Genomic DNA, 27,811 nt, shown 5'->3' on the forward strand with positions numbered 1-27,811 from the left:
TCTTGAACGTTACTTTGAGGCAGTAAGGTCACGTGTTCAAGAATCCCGGAACGTAGATCTACACACGCTGGCTACATTTTTGTAGATAGGGGAGAATAAGATGGTTTGGTCGAACCTGCATGACTGTAGAACATAGGCAACCATGGTAACTGGTTGGAGGCAGGGAGTCGCGAAAACCCTGGGCTTTCACGACTCCTTGGTTGGAGGATCTACGGCCCGTACGGGTAGAACATCACGCTGCAGCTTCCGGCCATAGGTGTAATCTCTGTATGCAGGTGATAGCTGCAGCAGAGGTGCTAACTGGGGACGGGATGTGGTTTACAGCATGTTGCGCCAGACGTGTTATATCCTTAGACCTGTTCCATGCAGGTGACGTAACTTCGTAGTATGAGCGCACACACGGCCCGCAGATGGTAGCTGTGGCGCAGACTTTCCTTCCTGTGTGTTGGTGACGCTGGGGTGTCACCAACACAATAATATGTACAGGCTTTTGTGTTGACCATGGCGTCGCAGGGCGCGGGCCTGGGCAGAATGTGATGGTATTCTGTGCAAGTACCGGTATAAGACCAGTGTCATCGGTTATGGAATAACCACTCCAGTTCTTCATCACCATCCTCCAACTACATGTAATTGTAGACCGCTATTCCAAATCCCATGGCAGATGCAAGCAGCACACTGTCTTTGACGGGAGGACACGATGGCCTACTATGCTGCGCTATTCTTGCGGTGGATTCCTTCGAACGTATTGGCTCTCCCTTCCTACTCTCTGTCCTAAAGCGAGAGTTCGGAGATCGTTGGCGACAGCAAACTGTGGAGCTTCTGGGAGAGCAGGCTCGATGCCATGTGCCTAGCAATGGAAGAGCCGCAAAAGGTGCCGGGGAGCCTGAAAATTTCGACTTGTACCAGATTTGCACGTTGATGCTGAAGTTGAACAATCGTCTCACTAGTAAAACGTCCGATGATGTCTGCTCCGAGAGTGATTTACATCGCGGTGGTAATCGTAGTGGAGATGGTATGCCTTCACTTCATTCACTAACCTGCACTTCGCCCAAAGGTGATAAAGGTCTCAGCAACGCCACCTGTAATGGCTTTCGTTTGTCACAGTTTGAGCTGGAGGAGATCCAGGACCGCCGGAGGGCATTGCTCAACTCCATCATGATGTTTCGAAACAAGCTGTTCAAGAATTATCGCTCGCTGTCCAGCAAGGAGACTCTATCGTCTCTGTTGGCGATGGTTGACCTGTGTGACATGTTCTATGGCAGCGGCGTAGACACTACTGGTAGATCTACTACAGCGGCCGGCTCCTGGCGGGATGAACTGGAGAAGATCACGTGCGCAGTGGACACGGTGCGTGACCTCTGTCCCCACAGCGGAAGTGACCTGCAAAAAGTGCAAGAGCGCTGTCCGTTTCAAGCGAGAACCATCAGCGTACCAAAGCGTGTAGCAGTTCGGTTGATCGGAATGAGGTTGCTTCAGAGTGTTGCTGGCGCAGCTTCGCCATTCCTGGCCAAAGGCCTGCACTCGATGGAAGTCCACGCAGACAGCAGGTTTAGCTTCTTGACGGAGACCGAGACCGGCGAGAGGACAGCAGATATTCTGTCGGTGCACACGTCCCTTGTTGAAAACATAATTCAGCCAGTAAAGTCCAAGCAAAAGATGTCACCCGAGCAGAAGCGGGTTTTCGACGCGCTTCTCGACTGCCATCCACAAAAGAACTTGAAGTCGAACACACAGGCGGCCAGGACCTTTGCAGATCAGCTGGAGTCACGCCTGAACCAGCTATGCGGTAAGAATGGCCTGCGCAATCAAGTGTGCCACACATCCTGCTCTCAACTCCCTGTCACCACTTTGGTGAAGCTTCTGGAGAAGGCTCGGCAGTTGATTCAAATTCTAACTGGCGCAACGTCGAGCCCAGAGCTTTCATCCGTAGCTAAACATGTCCTGATGCTGAAGTTGTCCGGTACCAGCGAAGACATACAGATAAATCTCTCCCTGGAAGAAGAAATCTCAAATCTAGCGATATCAGAGCAACATCACCTACTCCAGCCAAGAGCTAAGATGCTGTTTGGGCGTAGCGATCTCGTGAACAGCGTTGTCTCATCACTTGCCACTCAGCCTGGGGCCGTGGTGCTATGCGGCCGCGCTGGGGTGGGCAAGACGGCTGTAGCAGTGGAGGTGGCACACGCACTACGGCAAGCATACCCACAGCAACACTGGATATCAGCAACGTCGGCTGCTTCGCTGTGTGATGGCATAGCACGACTTGGACAACACGTGAAGGCTGCATCATCAGCAGAGGGCAGTCTGAGCCAGGCGGCTGGCATTGAGTTTCTGAGAGAAAGTCAAGGTCTTCTTCTAGTTATTGATGATGTGCGTGACCCTAGCCTCATCGCGTCAGTGTTACGCCTTCCGCACGAGGTCTATCGAAAACATGCGTTCATTCTCACATCGCTCATTCAGAACACTGAGCTATGGACATCAGCTCTGCGTTGTATTGCTGTGCACAAGGTTCCACCGCTTGCCACCGAGGATAGCCTCCGCTACCTAGCCCAGCGCTGTCCGACTGCAGCGTTCACAGCCTTTGCCGCTAATCCAGCGTCAATACATTTCATCGAAGATCAGCTACAGAACTGCCCTCTGGCGTTGGAGCTGACTGCCCGCCTGTTGCGACAGAAGCATGACATGCTTGCGGTGCATAGGATGTTTAGTGGCCCATCGCAGGACACCGCCACACTGCTAAGCATCCAAACCCAGGATGGTGAAAGTCGCTTCAGTCGCTGCCTGTCCACCACCGTGAAAATGCTGTTGAGGCATGTTTCAAGCAAGGCAACAATACTGCTCCACGCCCTAGCACTGCTTGCTGGCGAAACGTGTGACATCCCGTGGTGGATTTTCTGCCAACGAGAAGAGGCCGTTTGTGCAGTCTCGAGCCTTGCCGGCTGCGGGAATTTCCTCTTCTGCAGTTGCACCCAAGCCAGCGAAGAACGTCAGTTAGCACTTCAAGAACTGGAAGGAGTAGGGCTAATAGAGGTCAGCTATACACCTGAAGTCACAGCCATGATAACTGTTCCTCTTCTGGTGCAGAAAGTGCTCAATGATGAACTTGGCTGTAACTCGATATCCGTCGGTTCACCGGACTGCAGACTTTATGGAGATGAGCATCTGTGTTCCCTTCTAATGACTTACGTCCTTCGATTACTATGTGTCATAAGTGAAGATGACCCTGCTAGGATGCTGAAAACGTTCTCATCCCTATTTCCGGTTGTGAAGGGCTTGGTGAATCACCCAGCGCCACCGTCCACCGACGTCGCAGAGTCCAAAGTCAGGCTGCTGATTTGGCTGAGCCGTAGCTCTTTCGCACTGCACCATGACTGGTCGTCGGCTATTTCGTATCTGCTGTCGGCGTTGGAGAGCGGTAGCACAAGCGTCAACCCGGGAGAAGAGTGCGTCTTGCAACTAGAGTATGGTGCACTACTCTGGCGCGTCGAGGAGCACAGCACAAGTGTGGATGTCCTTGAGAAAGTACTCGCCAATATACAGGAATGGGATCATCTGGAGGTGTTTGTTGATCCATTCGACCCCTCTATTACCTACACGAAGTTCTACCTCCAATCCATGGCCCACCAGGAGCTAATCAATGCATCCAATGGTAGTCCCCACTGGGAGAAGGTGGCAGTCTCCTTCGTGGATTCGATCAACAGTAGCAAGCTCTACAAAGACAGTGATTACAGTGAGGCAGCCCTCTCCACGAAGCCAGGGTTTGGCATGTTAGCCTGCCAAAATAGCGTTGTTCCTCAATCTGAACAACTGCTGCCCGCAGGATTCACTGATGGCTGCCGGGTTTGGTTGAGTGGTGACACTACTGGTGGCCTTGATGCCATGCTCGCTTCCGTCATTGAAGCATACGGTGCTGCGGTGGACGGCGATGGCCGTCTTCCCGTGCGGGCAGTGCTACCATTGTACTTTGTCGGTGAGCTGTGCATGGCGTGCAAAGAGGATGAAGCAATGGAGTTCTTCACTGCTGTGTGTATAACCTTGGTATTTTCCTGTGTACCATCCGTTGCACCCAAACCGAATGGATTTACAGCACTGAAAAAGGTTAGTAATGACTCTACCCGTAGCAAACTGGCAAGTACCCTTTACGTAGGCGTTGCTGACTTCAAGTTGCTGGAAGCTCGCTTTCTATACGTGGCACTTATCCGGTGTTCAATTATCCGGCAAAGTATGTTACCTAAAAGCACACAGACAGCGCATACACTACAAATGTTCAATCCTACTTCAAGTTGATGTGGACAGTGAACATCATGAACTTTGCCTTTTTGCAGTTTTATAAACAATTCTGTCTACTAGAGTATATAGATGAGCACTACAACTGTCTCAGGTTGATAGGTGCAACAGAGCATCAAAATTACAGTAAAAATCATGTTTCAACAGTCTTTTTGATGTGTGAACACAATAATTATGGCAATGTAGCTTCAGTTATCCAGAATATTAATTTATCCTACAGTATCCGGTGCCGAGGCTGCCGGATAACTGACACACAACTGTACAGGAAGATCGGGCGCTGAAGAACGCGGGGGCTAGGGGCGCTGCCTGTCATTGTTCTAAAATGTTCAAATGATAGTTGTTTTGTTCTTATTCCGCGTTTATGGAGAGCATCATACAAAGTCATCACGCCACGTCGAAAACAGGTAGAAAACAGTACATGCGTTCTTTTAAATCTGCAGATCTAGCCTGAATTGTTCTTACAGTCCATTTCAAAACTATAGACGTGTACCTAGGCAAAAACCGTTATGCCAGCATCTATACCACATAAAATCTGTGATCACTTTGTGCATAATTTTTCCCAAATTGGGCGTCTGTTATCCAATCGTTTAGAAACTATATGAGAGTAATTGTGGAGCGGACCTGAGCAATATTCCGAAAACTATTCTCAAACAGTTCCAGCCAAATTTGAAATATTTCAAAAACACTGCGCGTCTATAGTTTTGAAATGGACTGTAAATTTATGCCATTTTCCAGCCTACGTGTTGTTTGGCGAAGTGTTCTTCGGCGCCCGATCTTACTGTAGTGAGCTCAATGATAGCGAAATTGTTTCCATCTCCACGTTTGATCACAAACAAATGTGGACCAAAAGCCTAGTGACGCAACATCTGTGAACGGAACCCCTAGATTCTCAAGATATAAGTAATGTGAGTAAAAATGAGTATGACACGCTATTCTCTTGATTTGGGAACACGTAAACTGAGGGGATCGATACCATTCCCTAGCGTAGCCCAACAGGAGTGGAACACTATGACTTTTGTGCAGTGAAGCAATACAGATGACTCTGCTGTGAAAAGGAAGAGATCTTTAGGATTGACTGCTGCAGGAGATGTCTGAATTATATTGGGGGTCTGGATAAGAGAGGTCCAACTGTTCAATGAGGAGAAAAGCACGCAGCTCAATCTATTCTTTTTCGGTCGGGTACCGGATTCAAGCCCATCCCTGTACAGCCTAGGTATTGAATGAAAATGTCCACCCACTAGTGGTTTTGACCCACGATTGATTGACAGCCACAGTCCATTGGTGTGTTTAACTCCGCTTGCAGGCCTTCTCTCGTCCTGATGTCACTCAGGCCATCACCCAGACCTTCAAGCAGGTGAGTAGCTCATTGTAATAGTTCTTATGTCTAATCTAGGCCGAGTCTCCGTGTTGGCCTGGAGAAAGTGCGAATGGATGGCAGAGTATGGCGAGCCACGGACCTTCACTGGTGCTGTCACTCAACTTTTTTGTGGCACTAGAACTAACTCTGGAAGGATTCTGAGAACACCTGATCAGTGGATTATTTTAAGCATTGTTATGCTGGAGTAAGCCATAGGTTTGTAAAAGAATAATACTCTGATTTGATTTTGCTGTTGATGTCGATTGACTCCATATTCTCTGCAGAATTTCATGGGAAAGCTAGAAGCCTTGTTTCGGCGGCTGATTTCACGATGCTTCAGTAGCTTCGAGTTCATTGGCATGCTGCCACTTCAGAATTCTCTGGAAGACGTTCTTGTGCAGTGCATTCAGTTCATGTCTAGAATGGTTAGTAGAAGATCATTCTGGTTTTCTATGGAATTAAAGTGCACACTTCAGCTGTGTGTTGGATGATTAATAGTGCAAGAGAGCTGTTGTTTCTGCTGCTGTTGGTGCTCCTGCTGGTGCTGTTCTTGTATTGTCGTTGTTGCTATTGCTGCTGCTGCTGCTGCTGCTGCTGCTGCTGCTGCTGTTGTTGTTGTTGTTGTTGTTGTTGTTGTTGTTGTTGTTGTTGTTGTTGTTGTTGTTGTTGTTGTTGTTGTTGTTGCTGCTGCTGCTGCTGCTGCTGCTGCTGCTGCTGCTGCTGCTGCTGCTGCTGTTGTTGTTGTTGTTGTTGTTGTTGTTGTTGTTGTTGTTGTTGTTACTGTTGTTGTTGTTGTCGTCGTCATCGTCGTCGTCGTCGCTGTTGTCGTCATTGCAGCTGCTGTTACTGTAATAACTGGGAATGCTCAATACAAATAAGCGGTCAGCATGCTAAGAAAGTCAGGGAGTGTGGTCCCTATCTGGTCAAGAAACGGGATGCAAGCATCTCGTTGGTCACTATGCTTGGGGCAATAGCATCAAGTTTAAAATGAGTTAATCGACCAGCTTTCCTTCATGGTTATAGTTATTTTGATGTATGCACTGGCTTGCATGGCTCCCAATGAGCTTGCATCCTGGTGTTCTAGAGCGTAGCGAGTGGCAGTGTCCAGACATTGTCACAGTTGAAGATGTCGATGGTTGAATGCAAAAACTAGTCGAAGGCAGCGCCTTTGATCAGTGTAAAGCACGCTTATGCTCACCTCATTCATACTGATGTGAACGTGTCTGGTATAATCAAGAGTACATAAGTAAGAATGTGCTGGATAATTATGGAGTTTCCGACGGTGAAAACTCCCATTACGTGTCTTAGGTACCTTTCGTACTACGTACTACAAAGGATAGCTTGCTCGCAATCCGAATATCTGCCATGATCATGCATGCGTAGTTTCATACTTCCAGTGTGTTTCTGCCAGGGAGTGTTTTATTATTACTCCTGGCTGCTCGCTAAAAACGGGCTGGGAACGTACAGCGGGAACACTACACCACATGATGTGAGTTTGACCATCGGCGAACCCCATTAAGGGGGTATCAGGAGTTGCACACTCTCAGGGGCAAATATACTCTTGGTATAATCATGCATGCAGCGAGCCTACCCGCAGTCTACAACGTGAATCTTGTTTCCTTGTACAGGCCCAGGGAACAATGTGCTCCGTTGCGAACCTCTGTCTTGGTGCTTTGCAGTACCATCTCGATCCAGCGGAATGCCAGGTAAGCCGAGAGCAGGTACACCGTGATTTGACCAGAGGGCTTGGCCCAATTTGAGTGCATTCTATTACCTCAAAGTAAAAATACAGGTCAGAGGTTTGAGTGCGAAATGTGGCATATCTACTTGAATTCACCTCTCAGAAATGTCCAAACCAGGGCTCATTATAAGTGTGCGTGTTGTACTTAAGTTAAATCCGATATTGGAAGGCAATTTTGAAGTTCTGACCGGATCTGGTGAGTGAATTTTGCAAGAAGGAGCTCCTTGACCTGTTGATGACATACAGCCAGAAAATTCATTTCGCCAAATTTGGCGCTCGCCTCTAACCTCTTCAAGCAGTGCTGCAACAGTTGCACGGGGAAAGTATTTATCCAGTTGGGGAGAGTAACGTGGCATGGCCAGTTGGTGATATAGGTAGCCAAGAAGTGTGATGACCATGCACTGGCATCCACAGTCTGCACTACAGTACTGTTGGCCGCCGAAGAATGGTCAGGCTAGAATTACACCAATTTTTGAGAACAGGCTATGCTGGATTCTTTGGAGACAAGAACGGAAACCGTAATGTGCACTAAAATGTACAGCCAGTAGTATAACTCTGCCTAAATGTACATGTACATGTAGGACGGTATCATCGAATAAGAACGAAACTTCTGTGTTCGCAAAAAATAAGAACGGGCTAGGCTAGAGCCCTGCCCCCCCCCCCCCCTTCTTCGGCACGCGACAGTATACTAGTACTGCAGTACACTTCTGACCTTACAGACCCAGGTGTGATGTGTGCAAGTAGACAGGCCTGCACTGTGCCTTGTGGCCTTACACACTCCAGCTCAGCTAGTCAAAGCAGTGCAGAGAGTCGCACAGTCTGTGTAGAGTACTGCACCTGGATAACACTACTAATGTGACGTAATGTCTTTCGGCCTGTGCTTTAGACATTCCGTGCAGAAATGGTCAGCCGGCGGCTGGAGAAAGCGATGAGACAGAGGAGCTTAACAGTACAAAGCGCAAGGGTAGGGATCTTTCATAAATACTTCAGTACTTAACATCTATTTCACCCCATGAAACCAAACAGGTGCATTTGTCAAAATTAATAATATAATTATTGTGTCCCTGTTGACTGAGGAATTGGTCGTGCACTGCCCTTTTTTCTTGTACAAACTCAAGTCATGCAGACCCATGGCGTCATTCTACTTTGAAGTAATAGTTTCTCATCGCGATTCTTCGCTAGACCTTTCCCCCACTTGTCATGAGTATCATCGGCATACCCTCTAAGAGTGCACTGTAACCTCTCACCACCCATTCGCTCCTCGATACTGACAAGACTGGAGCACGGCTGTTTTTTTTTGTGCGATTTCCGCCCACTTAAAGGGGAAGTGCATCGATTTTTCGAGTAGGGTCCAGAAGAAAGACAATTTGATATCGGTTCGAATGGCATATCTCTCGCTTCCATACGATAAGCCAAACTTGCCAAATCGCCAATTGTATACTCACGTTGCCATAGCGACCAGCGCAGTGATGACGTATGAAAGGCTTAGCTCCACCACAGAGAAGGTCGACCACTGCAGAAATTGGTCATTTTCAATTGGTTTATTGTATTCACGAAGTGAAAGAAGTGCTGTGTTCAATGCTGTTAGTGTAGTGAACTGTTTGTTAGTAGTCCTCTCGGTTGTGTCCTGGGACGTGACACCGACAGGAGAAAGCTGGAGTGCGGAGACATCAGCAGACAAGCGAAAATAGTGACGAACAAAATGCTGAAATCTTGGTTGGGACAAATCAAACGTTCAGCATTTCCCCCAACCAAGGACCATGCCGTTTGCTCTTTCCACTTCCTGAAGATGGATGTGATGCTTCCTGGCGACTCTCCTATCTCTCGCAACCTTCTGAAGCCAGGTGAGACGACGGGTGGTGGAGATTGACGAATGAAATAATGTCGTAGGTTTGAAAGTATGCTAAAAATGTCTCAGGAGAGATGGCGAATACCAAGCATCTTCTCCTAGAGGAAACAGTTTCCTAGGCACAGTCAGCCTAGGGAAATGCAGGAGAAGGCCGATAAACAGTTCACGGCACTAGCAGCATTGAACGCAGCACTTCTATCACATCGTGAATACAGTAAGACAATTGAAAATGACCAATTCTGCAGTGATCGACCTTCTCTGCGGTGGAGCTAAGCCTTTCATACGTCATCACTGCGCTGGTCGCTATGGCAACGTGAGTATACAATTGGCGATTTGGCAAGTTTGGCTTGTCGTATGGAAGCGAGAGATATACCATTCGAACCGATATCAAATTGTCTTTCTTCTGGACCCTACTCGAAAAATCGATGCACTTCCCCTTTAACAATATGGCCGCCGAAAGTCTCGATTGGGCTTCAATGGCTAGAAATTTTGAATTTTCAAATCGTCAGAACACGAGTAGGCCATGGTTTCCCCTGGATTTTGGAGACTAGTTAGCCCGGATAGCCCGGGGAACACGCGGATCATAACCGTCTTGTTTCAAGCTTTCCGCTCGTACCTCACATGCCTGCATTTCCTTCAAGAAACAGTTCTGCGTCGTGCAACTTTGGCTTCGTTCTGAAGTACTCCTTATGTCGTCGCTGACAAACTCGGCTCCGAGAAGCCCTTCCCGATTTTTTCCCAGGCTAGATCGATTTTTTCCCAGGTAGAGGACTATCCTCTGGTTGCCTTCCTCAAGTGTCATTACGAACCGTGCATGAGCTTCTAGAAACTCGGGACGGGTCTGGAGCCCGTTTTCTCTTGGTTTGGAAGGCAAATGGCGTGGCCCTTTATTTGCTGTTGAGTCTAGAAGGCTGCCAAGTTTCCTGCTGGAAATTGCTTAGTTGGCATGTGGTGTATTGTAGAAGAAGACAGCAGCTGGCCAAGTGAGCTGGGAATTGTGATATCTATCCTTTTGTGCGTTGAACGAGTACGAAGTGTCTAACTTGAATGTTGTACGCGCACGCCAAGCAGAGGCTGCCAATCACTGGCGAGGTCAATCTCCAGGCTGTCAGGAGTAGTTTGAGCAAGTTTGAAGAGGAAAGACAGCTTACTGGGCAGGCCAGGACGCCTTTGCACCCTCTTTCTCTCTCAAATTGCCAAAAAGTCGAGTATCTCGCTCGAGCGCTTTCAAAACTTTTCTCTTGGTTTTGCTTCCCAAATCGTGGAACCACGCGAGGCGTGACATGAGTTTCTTCCAAAAACGCAAACTCATCGCATATTTGCACTATTCGTACAACGTTACATAAATCGCACCGAACGACGCCATATTGTTAAGTGGCTGCACTTGAACAGCCGTGGGAGGCAATGGGTACTAAGTCTTTAAAAAAGAAAAAGCACGCACGCATGCTTTAATGGTTGTCTGATTGTGGCCTGGCTGTGCTGGGGGTTAAGAGCTATTTTTATGCACGACAAACAGCATAACAGATGAATAAATATAATTCGCATTCCTTCCAAATTCCACAGTCAAAAGTTTCTATATTATAACATGTATCCGTTCGCCTCGTTTCAGGCCTACGTATTAACGATTTCTTCTGGCCTCACTGTCAACAGGGCGCAGATAACATTGCTGTACAGTTTGTGCTGACCTTCCTGGAAAATAGCTCTGAGCACGCGTTGAACACTCGAGAAGGCTACATCGAAGACAGCTACAGTGTGGTCGAATACGACGTAGATGGATTTTTCAAAGAGGTAAGAGCTGAAGATGGCGTGCAAAGAGTGTATTCATGATGTACTTGAAGTAGAAACAATCCAAATTGGGCAGTAGTTCCTGGAACTGTTGTTGAAATACGCAATCCAGCAAGGACATTGCCAAGTGGACACCAACCACAGCCATGTAACTCCGATCACACGTAAAGTACTGGCCAGCGAAATCCGCTCGCTAACGCACGTTCAGCGCCCAGAGCAAAGCAGTATTTGATGCTGATGTGCAGCTGTTCAACCCACCTCACTTCACAACTCACCTGTACCATGCAATTTGCAGCAGGCTTCTTGAATTTGTGATTGGCTTCCACTGGCCAGTGCAGCGGAATGCATAGCACGTTTCTACCTCGACCGATCAGTGGCTATTCAAGCACACCATGCAGCCCATGCAGCTACTGGCTGAAAACGAGAATCATCCAACATACAAGTACACTTTATGCGACAAAGTCGCTAACTAGAGCACCGCGTTCACAGTTACACCTGATGCACGTTGCAATACATTCTTACACAAGTAGTTGGCACGTGTGTCACTGCTTTAATGTGTGGCGTGGGTACAGGACTTGTGACAACAAAGGTAGCTGCAGTTTAATAGATACATGTATTTACAGAACTATAAGATGGAGCGGTGAACTATCATAATGTCTATCATGTCACCTTTACGCCATGGCCGGTAGTTCGGCTTACATAGAGCTCGTAGCTGTACTGATGGCCGAAACAGCTAGCTGTCCGGCTACAGCATTGGGTAATTATTACCTACTAATTACATTATATCGGCACACGTACATGTACTTCAAAGTAGAATCAACAATCGTGTGGATCTTTCCATATGGTAAGTTAGTTGTTCAAAGGTTTGTTAAAAGGCGTTACCATAAAAGGCATGCGGCAGTTTTGTTTGTCTTCGAATATCCATGGACGTTCACAATGGATGCTCCAGTTTGTTGACCATGATCTTGTTGAACCCTCTACTGTGCTTTCCTGTGCCAGGCTGGAGAGTGGCTGGAGCACGCACCCAGCAACAAGGGCAGCGGCCACCCCGTGCAACAGACCCATGGGAACACGGAGAAGCACGGCAGCTGTGCACATGCCCAGCAAGCCAAGGCCAACGGCGAAAAGCCTATGGCTGCTGCCAATGCGCTTCACGCGCTGAGAACGGACGATGTTCAGCAGGGTAGACCAATGCTCGGAGAATGCAACACCACATCCTGCTGTGCAGCAGCAGCGGACACCAAATGTAACTTGCCAGGTGACCATGTACAAGGTCTTGTTGACACAGTTCAGACGGAGCTCGCCAGCCTGGGAGTAGAGGTATCGCATCCCGTGCTGTATCAGCTGGCGCTGACGTCGGCCGTTTCTGAAAAGGAGCAGCTACTCAACGCAACACTGGACATGCTGCACTATCAGTGACACCCTTGGACAATGGCAGCTATGCATCACCTTCCCGCCGTTTGGCTTGTGGGGCAAGTCCACTTCAGCCGTACACACTGTGATACCAGCCCTGCATAAAAGGTCCTGAACTATGTACGTTTATGCTCACGAATGTACTAGAGCTGGCTGTACTTGCCAAATATGGGACAAGTTGCCGCGCGAAAAGGCTGCAGCCATGTTTTACACATAGGTGCCATTCCACCGCCGTATCGGCAGGCCACAGGCACAGGCCCACTCTCATGCATTCACAGGAACACTAAAATTAAAGCGAACCCCCCCCCCCCCCCCAACCTTCTATTCGCTGGTGGCACATTGTCATTTGCGGACAGCAGCTGAGCTTTGAGATCGCAACGATATAATTACGAGATGCACTATAGCCACTGGAAAACCATAGGCAGAACAGCGCAGCATAAACGTAACATTCTCTCCACACATAGCATGCAGTATGTTGTCATCATCTTCAGCGCACCAGTTAAAGTAATACAGCTTTCTAACGATAAAGATTATCTCCATTTTTTCATCTGACTTGAGAATGGTGCGACTTATTTTTCTCAATTTACTGTACATGTACGAGTATTTCCCTTTGACCATGCTTGAGAAAGTAAAACGATTTTTCATTTATTTTCTGTACAAGACCAACACGCCCTACAGAGCACGACAATGTCACCACCTACGTAAAGCATATCACATTAATTGATGGTGACTACATGCACTGGTGCATCTAAGTCCAGTTCTTCTTACCCAAGGGCTCTAATAGCTGCCAGCATAGTTATACCGCCAATGCTAAGTTTTCCCGAGACTACACCTGACCGTGGCTATTCAAGACTTGCCACTGAAAGCCGTGATGAAGTTGGACCCGTCGCATCCGTCTAGCAGAAGTGAACGTGCACAGGACAAATACCTAGAACAAAACCTGACGGTGGTTATTCAAGACTTGCCACTGAAAACCGTGATGAAGTTTGACCCCTCGCATCCGTCTAGTACAAATGAACATGCACAGGACAAATACCTAGAACAAAACCTGGTAGATAATGGAACGCAAGATCGACGGCTAGCAAAACACATCACAATGAGCAACAGTGGGTCCAGTTCTAGACAGCACTGATACCGGGTCACCTTCCCACAGATCGCTACAAAATTGGAGCTGGCTTTACCAAAATCCCATCAATGCTGCACAGGAACAAACTCAACCTCATTGCCGGTGACAATCTCTACCACTGACTTGAGAATATAGCAAAAAGAAGCCCACCCAACTGTACCACAAATCGTGCTGTCAACATATGGCACAAAATACGCCGGGAAAGAGTAGAGTACTTAGAGATACACCAAAACGTGTCAATGGTTTGCAGTACAAAAGAAGTGGTGGGGTTATCTCTTAGACCATAGGATGATATCGGGGAGACTACCTAGCAGTGGAATTCGGGAACATTACGAGTAGGCGTAATTACGAGGAAAGCGATCAGCGGAATTGATGATGATCGGGCGGATGAAATATGATTCAAGATGGAAATGTTTCATGGATGCTAGCATTGCATGTGTTTCGAAGTCGAGGCAATAATTTAGTGTAAGAAGTAGAAGTGTTCAAGCCTATTGCTGAGTCGAATCAAGTTCTCTGTGAATCGAGGAAAACGTCTAAAAATAGAGAATAACATCGACTGATGAATTCCATGCTGATCTGTTTTGTGAATCAGTGTCGAAAGGCGACAGTGAAGGAGTTTATAACGAACTGTCACATGCACTGGCTGTGATGGTCATCAATGGAAATGAAGAAGTAGGCGTCAAGATATTGAGCTATGCGAGCTGTTCTAAGGGAAATCGGAGATTGAGGACATTATGAGGTATTCTCTGCGTGCTTTATAGTGATAGGTTCTGAGAGCGAAATCACCAAACAGGCCAACTAATTTTTGCTGTTCTCTCAAAAAATAGGCCATATCACGAATATGTGCTAAGTGTTGTCTCATGAAGATTTTTTTTATTTATCAAAACACAACCCACCTACCACCAGCAGCGTAAGATCACTGGGGAGAGGTAGAGGGGGCCCTAGGCAAAGAAGTAATGCAGTAGAACGCAACCACTTCCAGCACTGCAATGTCATCAAGCAAGCGCTTGACAGGACACCGGATAAGAATGGCTGTCTGCCGTTGCAGAGAAAAGTCACTATATGACTGATGAACTGCCTTGGCATCCAGAGCTTACATAGGAACAGACCGATATACAAAATAGACATAAAAAGTTAACTGGGATAAAAAGACGAAACAAAATGAAAGCAGCAGCAGCAGCAGCAACGACAACGACAATGCCGTCACGGCCACCCACAACAACAAGAAAACGCACAAAACCATACCACCTAGAATACATATCTCTATACATCGATACAGGAGAGACCACACAGTTCACTGAGGGCAGCAGAGCTGCTGGCACCACAACAGCAAGAAAAGAGGAAGGTCACAAAAACTGAAATACAAAATGAAAGAGTCCGTACCTTCCAATCTATACACAGCTGGTGGACTAACCAGCAAAAGAGACCCACACCAGGCCACCACCCGCACCTACATACACACACACACGAGCGTTGAAGCACAGTCCTAACATGACTTCACGCTCACCTGAGCAGACGTGGCCTAGAAAGGCACATGAGATGGCCAGCAGTAACAACAGCAGCGTCGTCCACTGCTTATGCTTGCGCGCCAGGGTAGGCATAGCCCAGCTGCCGGTAGTACTCACGCCATTGAGCTTCCACTTCCGCTGTAGACAGGCCGTGGGTTGCTGCTGCCGCTGCTGCGGCTCCAGCCGCTGAGCTCGATCCAGCCATGGATGCTGCGCTGGCAGGTGTGGACGGAGCAGCGCCAGCTCCAGGGCCAGCTCCACCGGCAGCTGCTGCAGCAGCTGCCGCCGCCGCCGCTGCCTGCTGGGCACTGTACTGCTGGTAGTAGTGCTGATAATACGCGGCCCAAGCAGACGACGCGTCAGCACCGGGTGCTCCGCCTGGACCTGCACCTCCTGGACCTGCGCCTGGAGGAACACCGCCCGCGTACGGGTTTGGATACATTGGAGGAGCACCATGACCTCCAAACATAGGACCACCGGGTGGACGAATATGAGGACCACCCATATGAGGTGGCCCGCCCATCGGACCTCCGTGATCATTTGATCGCTGCTGATTGGAACCACCGGGTCCAGCATTGCACTTCTCGCGGATCAACTGCTGTGCATGGGAAATGGCGGAATCACTGCCACGCAAGATGAATACCTTCAAGTCTGGACTGGTGACGATATTCCGGTTCAGCTCAATATGACAGCCGCTCTGCTGCTTCAGTTGCCGAATAGTCTCACCACCCCGGCCTATAACAAGACCACACTGGTTGGCTGGGACAGGGAACTGGACTTCCTGAACATTACCTCCAGAGCCACCAGCATTGGGAATACTGCTTCCACCGGATCCTCCCTGATTTCGCTCAGACATGACATCCAAGATGATTTTCTGCGCCGCAGCAAGGTTTTCCGCTGGTCCACTTAGCACAGCGGTTCTGGTCTTCTCGCCGGAGTCTGGTTGAAACTGGATGCGCACGCCTGTCTCATTGTGGATGCGGCGCACGTTTTCACCACCGCGGCCAATAACAACACCCACGACCTCGCGCGGCACATCCATTCGCAAGCCTGGTGCATTGGCACCTGGCGGCATGTCTGATGAATTCAATAATTCATTGACAAGCACCCGAGCATGCTCTATGGTCTGTGGTGTGCCCTGTATACGCAGAGGCTTTTCACCTGGAGAAGGACCATCTTGAACGACAAACATGACGCAGCCACTCTCTGCTTGAAGACGTTTTATGGTCTCACCGCCCTTGCCGATGACAAGTCCGACTTTATTCGCTGGGAGCATCATGTCAAATATGTCTGTACCTGCAGCAGCAGCTGAATTAGAAACTGTCATTACTGGCCCTGAAGATGATGCAGTCTTCGGTCTACCACTCGCACCACTCTCATTTAGTAACTGCTCCAGCAGCATTCGGGCTTTGACTACGTTCTCCGCATCGCCAGTAATTGTCAGAATACGCTCGCTTCCTTGACCAGCCTCACCAGTCTGAATACGGGCACCTGATTCGGATTGCAGACGGCGAATTGTCTCTCCACCTTTGCCCATTACCATTCCCATCAGGCTCTCAGACACAGCAACCTCCTGTGTGGCTTTGTTCCCCGATCCAGATGGTGGTGCCAATGGTGGAGGATGGCTCGAACCAAGAGTTGATATCGGCTGTTGATGGACATCAAGGTAGTCCTCTGTCATTGGCTTCTTGGCAGGTGCACCATCATCCAAACCAGCATCAGCATAGGATCTCTTTTTCGAGGTGTACGCTTCCTCAAATTCATCCGCAAAGGTTCCATCTACGGGCCCCAAGTCTACGCCATCATCGCCGGGATCCATAGTCAAACTGGAACGGCAAGCGTGAGACCTGAAGACGGCTTCAAGGTCTTGCGGCAAACAGCACAAACGATACTTCTGTTTAGCTGAATTTCCGTCAAGAAACAGTGGAATGATTATTTTGCTTTTTCTTCCTTTCAACACGTACACAAGTACAAAGTGCAAGCAGAATTTTTATTGCTTTCATGTTTCAGATCAGGTGGCAAAAAGATGCAAAATGGCGTATAATTTTTGTGTAGGAGTACGACAAAAAAATTATAAAGGACAAAATTATTTTTAGGCGCCAAGGATATCGCGGCGCGACCCTCGAGCTAGCTAGCTACACGATAAAGTAGCTCGGCGACAAAATGTAGTGCTTCTTCAAGTTCAAGTTCTTGCATAGCTTGGTCAAAGAATCACGAAGTCAAAATACTGTAGTCTGAAGTGTGCCGGGCCCATTAGTAGTCACTTTACATGTTTTTTTCTTACGTATTCTGCTGCTCTGTCCCTCACCTAATCAGGCTAATGTTCAACTCAACTACATTGTAAGTATTTGTCTGAAGCATAATATAAAACTTCGTAGAATCACCATGGATGCATCGGGCAAGAAAGTAAAGCCTCCAATTTCGGCTGTGGATATGGCGGCCCATTTGAAGTTGATGTCAGAACACCTGGCCTCTGCTAGCAAATCTCTTCGAGAAGCCAAGAACAATTCTAGTCTCAACGAGCAAGAGTTCGAATCTCATCTTGATGACATCCTCGATAGTGCTATCATGTCGTCCAGTGTACTGATGTGCAGCTTGAGTCAGCTTCCAACTGTGAATCGCCAAGAAGCAGGATTGCTGACAATCGAGAAGAGCCTAGCTGACTGTGCTCCAATCCTACTGCCCGGTATTCAGTGAACACACACCATGCAAAAATGGATACAGGATTATGCACGTCTCATTGAGGCTGAAGAGGTTTTCAGCTAACCGCATGACAATGCCACCTCTAAGGCGTCGGCGTCACGATTCGTGTACGCCTGGGAATCACTTCCCTGCATTGCACTGTACTCCGGAGGAGTTTATCCTGCTAATAATGACACTGGACTGGCCAATGACCCGTTCCCCACATGCTGGACAGTGCACATCGGATGTTGTGAGTGGATCTTCGTGTGGTTATGCCTGAGTTGCAAGCGTGCAGCATAGCAGCACGGCATGTTCAATATACCGCTCCGCCGTGGTTGCGCAAGTGTGTTGTCGCCGGCACCAGCGAGCGCACTCGCAACGAAGATCTGTGTAGCCCCACTTTCCACTTGCAGCCTAACGTGCACAGGTGGCTGCTTCCAGGTGCACAGTACCTGCGTGGTGATGGGCACCGTGTGAAATTGTAAACCTCAGGCTTTGCGCCGCATGATTTTCTTGTCTCTGGGGTGGTCATGGTTGTTTACATCATTTCGTTGACGTGTGTTTCAGGACGGTCTGATCCTATGCACAATTTATGTACATGTATAATTATTTATTAAAAAAAACTCATACTATGTGCACTTTATTTGTTCGTGGTGCAGTGCCAACTGCTCGAGCACCACCAGGAGGCCAGCAAATCTTTTCAAACAGAAGTACCTTACAGGTAAAGGGTTGAGTTCACGTTGTAGTTGTTTCACTCAAGTGGACATGTTGTGGATTGCTATTTGCCTAACAATTGCATCAAAACAGCTCTGCTACACCAGGAATGTCTCACTGAATATCTAATGAAATTATAAAATGGCTACTCATTGGTTACTATGGGTAGCCATTGTTATATTTCAGGCATCTTTACCACTTCTCTACTATTCTGCAACTCTGTCGGTCGCTATCTGTCACTCTGTATTGGCTCTCGTGTTTGTGTGTGTGTGTGTGTGTGTGTGTGTGTGTGTGTGTGTGTGTGCGCCGCCCCGGCGATCTCAAGCGCCACGAACCTTTCTGCCGGTTGCCGCCGAATTAGTCCTTTCGCTATCATTGCCTACGGCAATGGGCAAGTTCAAGGTTCAAGGTGTGTGTGTGTGTGTGTGTGTGTGTGTGTGTGTGTGTGTGAGAGAGAGAGAGAGAGAGAGAGAGAGAGAGAGAGAGAGCATGCCTGTCGTGTATGTGTGTGTGTGTGTCTCTCTCTCTCTCTCACTCACTCTCTCCCTCTCACTTACTCAATCTCTCCCTCTGTTCTCCCTCCTTCACTTCTTTCCCATCCAGAAATCATGGTGGGGTTAGGTCTATCTACTTAAGTGTTCTGGGTTTTCGGCGTGTCCATTTCAAAGCTTGTCAAATTGTTTTGCAGAACCCAAGACCTGTCACACACACAATATTCTCTTACAACGATTGAGTCCCCCTGTATTGTCTCTGGAAGTAGATTTTAATGGCCTTGAGCCCTAACGGCCGGTTAGGCCTTAGCACGGCCTAACCCCGACGGAGTTCAATTGTGAGTAAGGTCCTTGTAGCATAATCCATTATGAGTATGGTCCTTGTAGCATGATCCTTGTGATGAAGTGTTGGCGTGTGTGCTGTTGTTGCCTGTCACTTTCTCATATCATGATCATGAGTCTGTCCCTGCGGGAAAAAGTCTTGAAAACTTGCGCACGAAATTGCGGCAGAAAGCAACGAAAAATGCGCCGAAAAGTGCGGAACTTGCCAGGAATTCGCGGAATTATTTGCAGAAAATTGGGGATTTGGGCCAAATCACGAAATTTGTTGCATCTGTAGAATCGCTATTTGGGCAGTAGATCTACTCCACTCTCTCGGGAGTAGTATGAGTCGAGTCTGTGCAAAAAACCAACATGATCAAGGAAAGCAGTGGGGGAAAAGTACAGAAAAATGTTTAAAAAAAGTGCAGAAACGACAAAAAACGCGGGGAAATCGCAGATTATGCAGAAAACCACGGGTTTGGGCCAAAATCGCGAAATTTGTTGCATCCGTGGAATCGCGACTTCCTGGAGGGACAGATGAGTGGATCAGTGAGCCCCCTTCCCTCCCCCTGCAGTGCAGAAACTCTTCGTCTTTCGCAGGCCATTGCCATGTACCGTTGTACCTCTCTTATCCGGACCTCCAGGTTACGGGCACCTCGGTCCACCCAGCACCCTATGGGTGAGTTTTAGTGGAAGCAATACTATTCTGTTGCCAATTTGTTGGCAATAGTGACGTCATGCTGATGCCATATCTCTGGCCCTTGCCCATTGAAAAACGTATGTGATTCAGAGTTACCATGGTTACCGGGATACTTCGAAGTTATGTGTACCCCATAGAGACGCACATAAAGGCCCATGTGCTGATGAGTGAGTTTTTGCATTATTTGCTATTTTTGCGGGCTGTTTTGTCTCACACGTAGGTGCACGCGCTTGCGTTGCTAGTGTACCGGTACATTGTATAAGTATGCAAATAGTGCGATACCGCAATGCACATTAAACTATGTGTACATGGTGTTTCTTGTGGCGTTCGTGACTCCGTGTGTCTTGGGATGGAATTGCATTTAGGTTCACTTATGTAAGCCCATGCGCTTATTTCAGTGTGAGGGTGCGCTTATGCCCGGATATAGGCACATGTGCTTAAATGCACGCCACTACGAGTAGTGCCCGATCCAGACCGCCCGGATAAGAGAGAATGATCTATGGGTGTACTCACTGGCCGTTATGTGTCGGCCTGGCTGGACATCATGGTACGTGTACAGTACTAAGAATACAACAAAACATGTTTATGCAGTGCCTGCTTGTACATGACAGGGCCTATCGGACCAGGCCACTGGGCTGTGTGTAGTGTATGTGTATGTGTACACAAGGGAGTTGTAAATAGATTAAACACATGCGACACACTTGTGTAGCCGTCATGTACAGGTCCAAGTACCGTCATCTTCAGTTTGCATTTTTGCCCTCGGTCCGTGGTTGGCTTCACCCTCACTTTCTTGTGTAGGCTATTTTCATTATGCCAAGTGCCATGAAGTGCAGACAGTAAATAAATGAATAAAATAAATAAATTTATAACTGCAGTTCTATTCACGAGGCAGACAAAATACTGAAAAAAGTCACTTTGTGAAGGGTGTGGCCTTTAAAAGGTTTAACTTTATACGTTTTTTTACCGCGGTTGTGCTCCATGCTTTTTCACGAAGTTTTACCTGCCTACACGCACGAAATCAACAAAATCCTCGTGTTCTGGCCTGCGCAACGAATTAAAATTTGAATTTTAAAATGCTCACGTACAAACCAATGCAAAGTACGGGAAACAGGTCGAGCTGCGACCGCGGCTCGCAGTTTTTGATCAAGAATTGTAGCGAAAGCTCGCTGTGAGCCACGGCCTCGCTGCGAAAGCTCGAGCCACGGTCACTATGGTAATGCTGATGCGTTGAATTTCAAGCCGCGGATGACGAGCAGCGGAGCAGCAGTGGAACCCGGCCCTTAGCTTTAAGGCGACATATACTATGAGATTGTGAGAAATCAATAAATGAAGCAGTCTACTCCTGCATGAATTCCCCTCCCCATTCCCTAAATTCTGGCTTCTACACTGTGCTAGTATAGCTATACGTCACTTTGTTGGTACATTTAGGGGGCGTTCGTTTTTGATCTACAGGTCTCGGTAGAACTGTGACTACAGTCAATCTTCTTTCAGTAGATGTGTTCGTTGTTTTCTACCCCGGCCAAGCGGCAGATTTTACTTTCCTGTACTGGCTCTACCAGGTTTTACGGGTGGTAGAAGTTAGTAGAAGTTCGTAGATGCTGGGTATTTCTGTACTTGCCAGTCAATCAATGTTGTTTGAGTGTACCAGGGCTCTCATGTATGTACATGTACTCTTGATATGAAGTGAGCCACTGCTGATGAGTGATTGTTCAATTGACATACCTCCTGCCAGGGTTGGCAAGATGCAAGGTCCTTGAACGTAGATATCAGACACAGTTGCTGTGTATGTATTGTCACGCGCGCACGCACGCGCGCGCGCGCGCGCGTGTGTTGATTTCATCTCTAATCACTACGATGTAGATTATTTTGATCAGCAGAACGTGAGAACAGTAGTAAGTTATTCATCACGAATGAGTAAAGATGTTACGCATAGATTGTGTCTGGATATGTCATGCACGTGTCAAACCATTGTTGCGGATTGAGTCAGTGAATCTCCTATGTAGTGATTGGCTAAATCCATGGCAACCGCACTAGGGTGGTGCATTGCACAGCCAGACTAGGAAGTCAGTTGGCAACAAGTTGCCGACGGTGAAGTGCACAGTCAAGGAGAGCTCAATCAGTTCCATTCTGTTCCTGAAGAAACTGACGGCGGGTAATGCCCTGCCACACAGAATAATTATAATGGCGGATGCAGCTCCTTACAATGGGACAAGTCGTCTCACCGTCTGATGCAAATGTAATTTCCAACATCTCCCAATACCTCCTTGCACATACATTTTTTTCTACTTTTCTGGTTCTTCTGTCCAATAATAATGTTCCTCCCATCTGCTTTCATGTGCGTCCTTTACCTGGCTGGTATATTAGTCACAGTGCTGTTGCGCTGTTGTTAGGTCTTCAGTAACATAAACCAAGCATATTTTAAGTCAACTGAGACCCGGCGCAACATGCAGTACGAAACTGTTTACATATTAAAAAAATTGATGATTCTTCGGCAACGGTAACACATACGAGCTCGTATGGTCAACGAATGTTTGGCTGGTTTGGTAAACGTGATCAGCGGGTGCCAGTATTACTCGCTCAACGCGCGTAAACATCTATGTATAATGTCTGTCATTACACGGACTGTAAGCTCTGAAGTCTGAGTGGCAGCCTACGGCGAAGAGGGAATGAGGACTATGACTGGTGTGGTGTTACACACTCGAGTTTCTGTGTGTCTTGCGTGTGACCGCCGGCTGACATGTCCCAGACCAGCCAGACAAAACACGTTGTAGTGGCAGCTTAGCAGCATGTTTCTTTTGACATCTAGGTCTGTTGACTTCTGACACACTGGGCACCGTTACAAACAATCTAATTGTATCAATCACTCCTACGCCTCCAGTTAGCAATGCAAATTTGCAGTAAATCATGGTCAGCTGTTTGTCTAAAACCTCTTATCAGCTTCAGTGACACGAGTTAATCCATGAGGTCTGCTCTCCACCTGGTAATGTTACTTCAAAAGTAGATTTTCTTCTATTCAGCTTCGATTCGTGTGTATTGGTGTGGTCTTAGACCAGGGCCGTAGCACCTGGTCAGGCCGGTCCAGCCAGGGCCGAACCTTATTTCGAACAAAGTTGACCCACCCAGTTTGTGAAAACGGGGTTTTCATCAACGATACTCATTCCGGCCCATCAAGTATCCCAGGGGACTGGACCACCTGAAATTCCGATGCTATGGCCCTGGTATTTGTCTCCCTAGCCCGTCCCAGGAAACAAAAAATTAATAGTGATGCTTGGGAGGAAAATCAGATTCTGACCTTGACCATGACCACATCTAGGAGGAATAGGTCTGTTGCTTGTCCGCAGGGCGTTTTGGGAGACAATCAAAGCCTATGCCGAGAGTCGAGCCACTGTTGTCCGCATGCCACTGCGTTGTTGACCAGCACACATCAGGCTTGGACGTTCGCTATGTACAAGCTGTGTAGACTCTTCACTGCGCTGTCAAATGCTCATGTCCGTGGAGACCAGCTTGAAGCGACTGGCATTGCAGCAAAGCCACTGGCAGGATCCTGGAGTTCCTGGATTTCAGTGGAAATACTCTTTGACTCGGAGGACCACTGCGTACTAGCACTGTAAACCCAGCCGTGACCAAGATGACCAAATAAGTTTTCATCCCACTTGGTTCGGCCGAGCCAAACTCGACCCGCTTCCAAAGCGCTGGTGCCAGGGGATTTCGATTCAAAATGATGGACACAATAGTCATAATCATTCAGGTTATCGCAGCACTGACTGCACGGCGTCGATCAACTGATCAATCATGGCAGCGCGCGAGCCTGCCCGCCCGGTATGCTTCATTCCAAGCGCTTGAAGCAATGCCACGATTTGACAAGGGTTCATGAACTTCGACCCGAGTAGGAGTTGGCCTGTAGGCTAGTTGTAGACAGTGTAGGCTGAGGCTGCGCTCCTGGCAGAATTGCGCCCCAGCCGTCGACGACTCGTCCGAAGTCACTGCAAAATTACGGTCGGACTAGTACTAGTAGTAGTGTATCTACAGTGTAGACCTACAGGCTACACTACATGAATCCGAGAGATTCAGAGCCAAAACAGAGATATACTCGGTCTATTGCGCCCCAAGACACTGATTGAGGTGATTTGCTACGCTCCGGCGGAGCAATGACATTGACAAGCCTTGTGCAGTGCACGCACCATCGCTCTGCAGTGCAGACAAGGAGTCAAAAGTTGAGCTTGCAGCGCTAGCGCTTCTTCCCTGCAACAGAGAGAACAGAAATGTCACAAGGATCCAGACCTTCATGTGTCACCTCTGCACGCCTGGGGGGACGTTGACGATTATATCGGCCCAGATCCTGTCTCAGTGTCTGTATGAAGCCGCGTTAGTGCGCATCGACGGTGTGTTTGTTGCGGTATGCGAACCTCGATCTAACACGTGACTGCATAATCCTTGTAGTTTCCACCGGAGGCTAGAAAAGCTAGTGACGATGACCGAAGGAGCCTGAAGTGAGAGAGGAGAGTCCTGAAGAAGGTTATTGATTTCGACCTGGCGTTTAATTGCCGAACGAACCCATTTCGTGGAAAGAAGGAGCGTTCGGGAAGACAACCAGCAGCCATGAAGGCTGTCCTTTGCTTCCTTCTGCTAAGTGCGGTCTTACACTGGACGGCACGGGGTCAGGATATTTTGGAAGGTACGTGCAGTCACAGAGTGAAGTAGATCGTCTCGTGCACTCGCGTGTATAACTGTCGTGAATTTTAGGCAGAAGTCCAGTTATTTCTGTTTGCTGCGAACGCGGATCCGCGGACTCAGTTTCAGGAAACGAAGAGGACTGAAAACATCCCCGGTTTGTTACGTCCGCAAAATATCAAAATTTTGATTCATTCTCTTTTACCTGCATAGTGCATGTTGTGCTATGTAGGTGAAATAATTAATTCAACCAAAGCGCATATTCGGCGTCCTCACCCACACACCTAAGTCGTTGCACGCCCTGGCCTTGGCGCTCTGGAAGTAGCACGAATGCTGCTGGGCGGGCGCATGTGCCGATACAGACTACAGTATCGCCTCGGATTCGGAACTGGTCCAAGGCGCCAGCTTTGAACTGTGGTTCCGATTTCACCTAGCGTAACTGCATTGTCACGGACAACCCTAAAGCTACTGTTGAATGACAGAAGACACTTGTTTGGGTTGCATGTTCTGTTCCAGATGGGGTTTCGAATTTCCTAGATCTCCTTGGGAAGATTTGGCCACCTGCGTCATCCATGGTAGAGTGACGTGGGATCATGTAAATCACTGTGTGGCCATATTACTGTAAAAGCCATTATTCTAACGAGCCTCAAGTATAATGATTTCCTGAAATTGACCAGTTTACATGTACCAAAGGTAGCAAAACCTCACTACTCGTAGTGTTTGGGGTGCCGAGTTGAATGGTCTTGGTCCGAGGAAGCTGCGACGCTCCTTCCTCCTTTATTCCCAATCGAACTCGCCACTTCCACCGAAACTGGGTGACTGCGCCCTACTAGATGGGGAGGTGTATGCAAAATATCACTAAAAGCGCCATTTCACGGATGAACGGCATTGGCCCATATGTCATAGTCTTTTGGACACTGAGTTGACTGGGTACAGTTTGGTCCGAGAAGGCTGTGATGCAGCGTTCGGCCCTTATTCCCAATCGTACACGGTTGAGTAAGCGGTCACGCGCTCATGCATACACCAGTCACCTGGTCACCTTGCCCGTGCCCGCAGGCTACCACGTACAGCCTGTCTGGGCGCGTTCCTGTCACTCGAGCTGAACCTTGGTGTGAAAGTTGTAGCCTGCAGGCGCGGTGACCAGGTGACTGGTGTGCGCATGAGCACGTTCGCAGCAAACAGAGTTGCGACTCTGAATTTCACGCGAAGTCAGAACAGCAGGGAACGAGGTGACCTAACGTGAAATTCAGAGTCGCAACACACTACACAGCGTCTGTTATCGCTATTTTGTTGGAAGGCTCTGCCCTGGGGCAGTGAGCACTCTTCAGACAGTGGATAGTGACTACATGTATGTTGGTCTCTATACTTTCATATCTCACTATCTCTTTTATATGGAGATACTTTTACTGTCTGCTTATGGTTGGGGAGGATAGATCTCTGATGGCATGTATAAATACGAATGCTCATATCAGGATCATACTCCGTAGAAAGAGTTAAATAGGTGCGAGGCAGCGCATTGGCTGCCCAACGAGACAGTGTGCAAGCAGACTAATTGGATACACACTACGATATCATGTTTGTCCCACCTCACACTGGCCAGGGTTAGATAAATGACCATACTACTGCTTGTAGGGTTCACATAGTCAGTGTAACGAAGTAAAATAGAAGAATACAACAACAACAACAACAACAACAACAACAACAACAACAACAACAACAACAACAACAACAACAACAACAACAACATCAACAACAACAACAACAACAACAACAACAACAACAACAACAACAACAACAACATCAACAACAACAACAAAAACAGCGGCAGCGTTCACAGAACCAAAACTTGAGTCATAAAGGTGTCGGACAGTGAAATTCGACCCCATGAATACAATACGTGTAGAACAAAGGGCTACACAGTCCTAGTCTGTGCTCTCAAACTCAGCTCTGTTTCTATGTACTTCGAAGTATGATGTCGAATTTGTGGGTTTACACTCACAGCAGGACTTCTTGTGTACGTTTCTCTATCCGAGTATGTCTTAGCACCTTTATCCACCAGGTCAAGTGTGAATCCTTAGGTTTGAAGTTGAAATTTACTATTTCAGTAGTCGAGAGGTGCTGATTGATTAAAATAAGCTTGAGTAGTCAAAATGTTCATTGCATCTCTACCAAAATATGCTCCACTGTCTCGCAGTCATGTTTTTCTGCATGTAGCATAGATTAAAGCGCTATCACAAGGCGATAACGGAAGTCTCCAAAGAGTTTCTAGTGTTGCTTAAAATCTTCTCGCAACTTCATCTGGTGCTGCGGCATCAACTCGGATTCCGTGTTGACCTGTTGGCTATCTTCCTGTTGTGTGTGTTGCAGCATGTGACAATTTGATTGGATCAGGGGACCGCGTTCCGGAAGACAAGGATAAACTCTGTATGTACATATTTGCATGTTCAGTTAATGAAAAAAGATTACGAGGATGCTTTGCCAACCTTTGCTGGTTTTAAATACATTTTCTATGGTGGCGACTGCACACAGTATCACAGGCAACCTCTGTGCAAGTATTAATTAAAATTTTACAACACGCACCCTATGACTACGGTGACCATAATCGTGTACATGTACATCAACAGTTTCCGGATGTTGCCTGATGATTGCGCTGCGCATGAGAGTCGGAGTTGTAGCAAACTCCTAGCCTTGCTCCAATGTTGTACTATATGCATTTACATATACTTTGCTGGGATAGCGAATACACGAAAAGCACATTGTGATGTGACACAATGTGTGCCGTGAACACCCCACATGGCCTCCTGGTCATGGCTGTGTGGGGTGTTAAAATTGCATTCCTGATCCCAGCGTACTCACATGCATTGCTCGAGTGTTCCTTTTGGCATGGTACAATGGGCTTATAGCCTAGTCGCTTAGTATTGCATACCTTGTCGTAAGGCCCCTGGATTGAGTCCTGCTGGGGACAGTCAATTGTTCTTTACGCATTTTACCTTGTCAACTTCCCCAAACCGATGAAATGCACACATGCTATTTAATTCGATGTGGAGGTCTGGTGCTATTTGTAAGGTTTCCACGGGGAACTATGCATGGCGACAGTTAGATACATGCAGGGTCCATGCAAAATTGGATTCTGTGGTTCTCGTCAGACTCAGTCAGACTGAGTATT

The 27,811-nt window shown here is 47.8% G+C and overlaps 3 protein-coding genes across 3 annotated transcripts in view; 2 read left to right on the top strand and 1 right to left on the bottom strand.

The window, feature by feature from the left end:
- The first annotated feature begins 481 nt into the window (after window positions 1–481).
- Window positions 482–13,263, top strand: LOC135809853 (uncharacterized). The gene is made up of 7 exons (XM_065323293.1): window positions 482–4,098; window positions 5,591–5,641; window positions 5,929–6,069; window positions 7,273–7,350; window positions 8,272–8,349; window positions 10,885–11,022; window positions 12,019–13,263. The coding sequence occupies exons 1-7, from the start codon at window positions 655–657 to the stop codon at window positions 12,436–12,438; spliced, it is 4,350 nt and encodes a 1,449-aa protein (XP_065179365.1). The 5' UTR covers window positions 482–654; the 3' UTR covers window positions 12,439–13,263.
- Window positions 13,264–14,587: 1,324 nt separating this feature from the next.
- Window positions 14,588–17,040, bottom strand: LOC135809855 (far upstream element-binding protein 1-like). The gene has a single exon (XM_065323294.1). The coding sequence runs from the start codon at window positions 16,883–16,885 to the stop codon at window positions 15,134–15,136; it is 1,752 nt and encodes a 583-aa protein (XP_065179366.1). The 5' UTR covers window positions 16,886–17,040; the 3' UTR covers window positions 14,588–15,133.
- A 7,411-nt stretch (window positions 17,041–24,451) lies between these two features.
- The window catches only part of LOC135809856 (sushi, von Willebrand factor type A, EGF and pentraxin domain-containing protein 1-like), a 31,330-nt gene continuing 27,970 nt past the window's right edge, over window positions 24,452–27,811 (top strand). Inside the window, exons 1-2 of the mRNA XM_065323295.1 lie at window positions 24,452–24,649; window positions 27,013–27,069. Coding sequence (XP_065179367.1) covers window positions 24,574–24,649; window positions 27,013–27,069 — 133 coding nt within the window. The 5' untranslated portion in view covers window positions 24,452–24,573. The remainder of the gene's footprint in view (window positions 24,650–27,012; window positions 27,070–27,811) is intronic.

This window comes from Sycon ciliatum, chromosome 2 (genome assembly GCF_964019385.1).
Source record: "Sycon ciliatum chromosome 2, ocSycCili1.1, whole genome shotgun sequence".
Taxonomy (NCBI): domain Eukaryota; kingdom Metazoa; phylum Porifera; class Calcarea; order Leucosolenida; family Sycettidae; genus Sycon; species Sycon ciliatum.

Coding starts and splice junctions, on each gene's coding strand:
- LOC135809853 (XM_065323293.1), top strand. CDS start 655: ATGGCAGATGCAAGCAGCACACTGTCTTTGACGGGAGGACACGATGGC. Junction 6,070..7,272: donor TTCAGTTCATGTCTAGAATG/GTTAGTAGAAGA, acceptor TTCCTTGTACAG/GCCCAGGGAACAATGTGCTC. Junction 8,350..10,884: donor TAACAGTACAAAGCGCAAGG/GTAGGGATCTTT, acceptor CACTGTCAACAG/GGCGCAGATAACATTGCTGT.
- LOC135809855 (XM_065323294.1), bottom strand. CDS start 16,885: ATGGATCCCGGCGATGATGGCGTAGACTTGGGGCCCGTAGATGGAACC.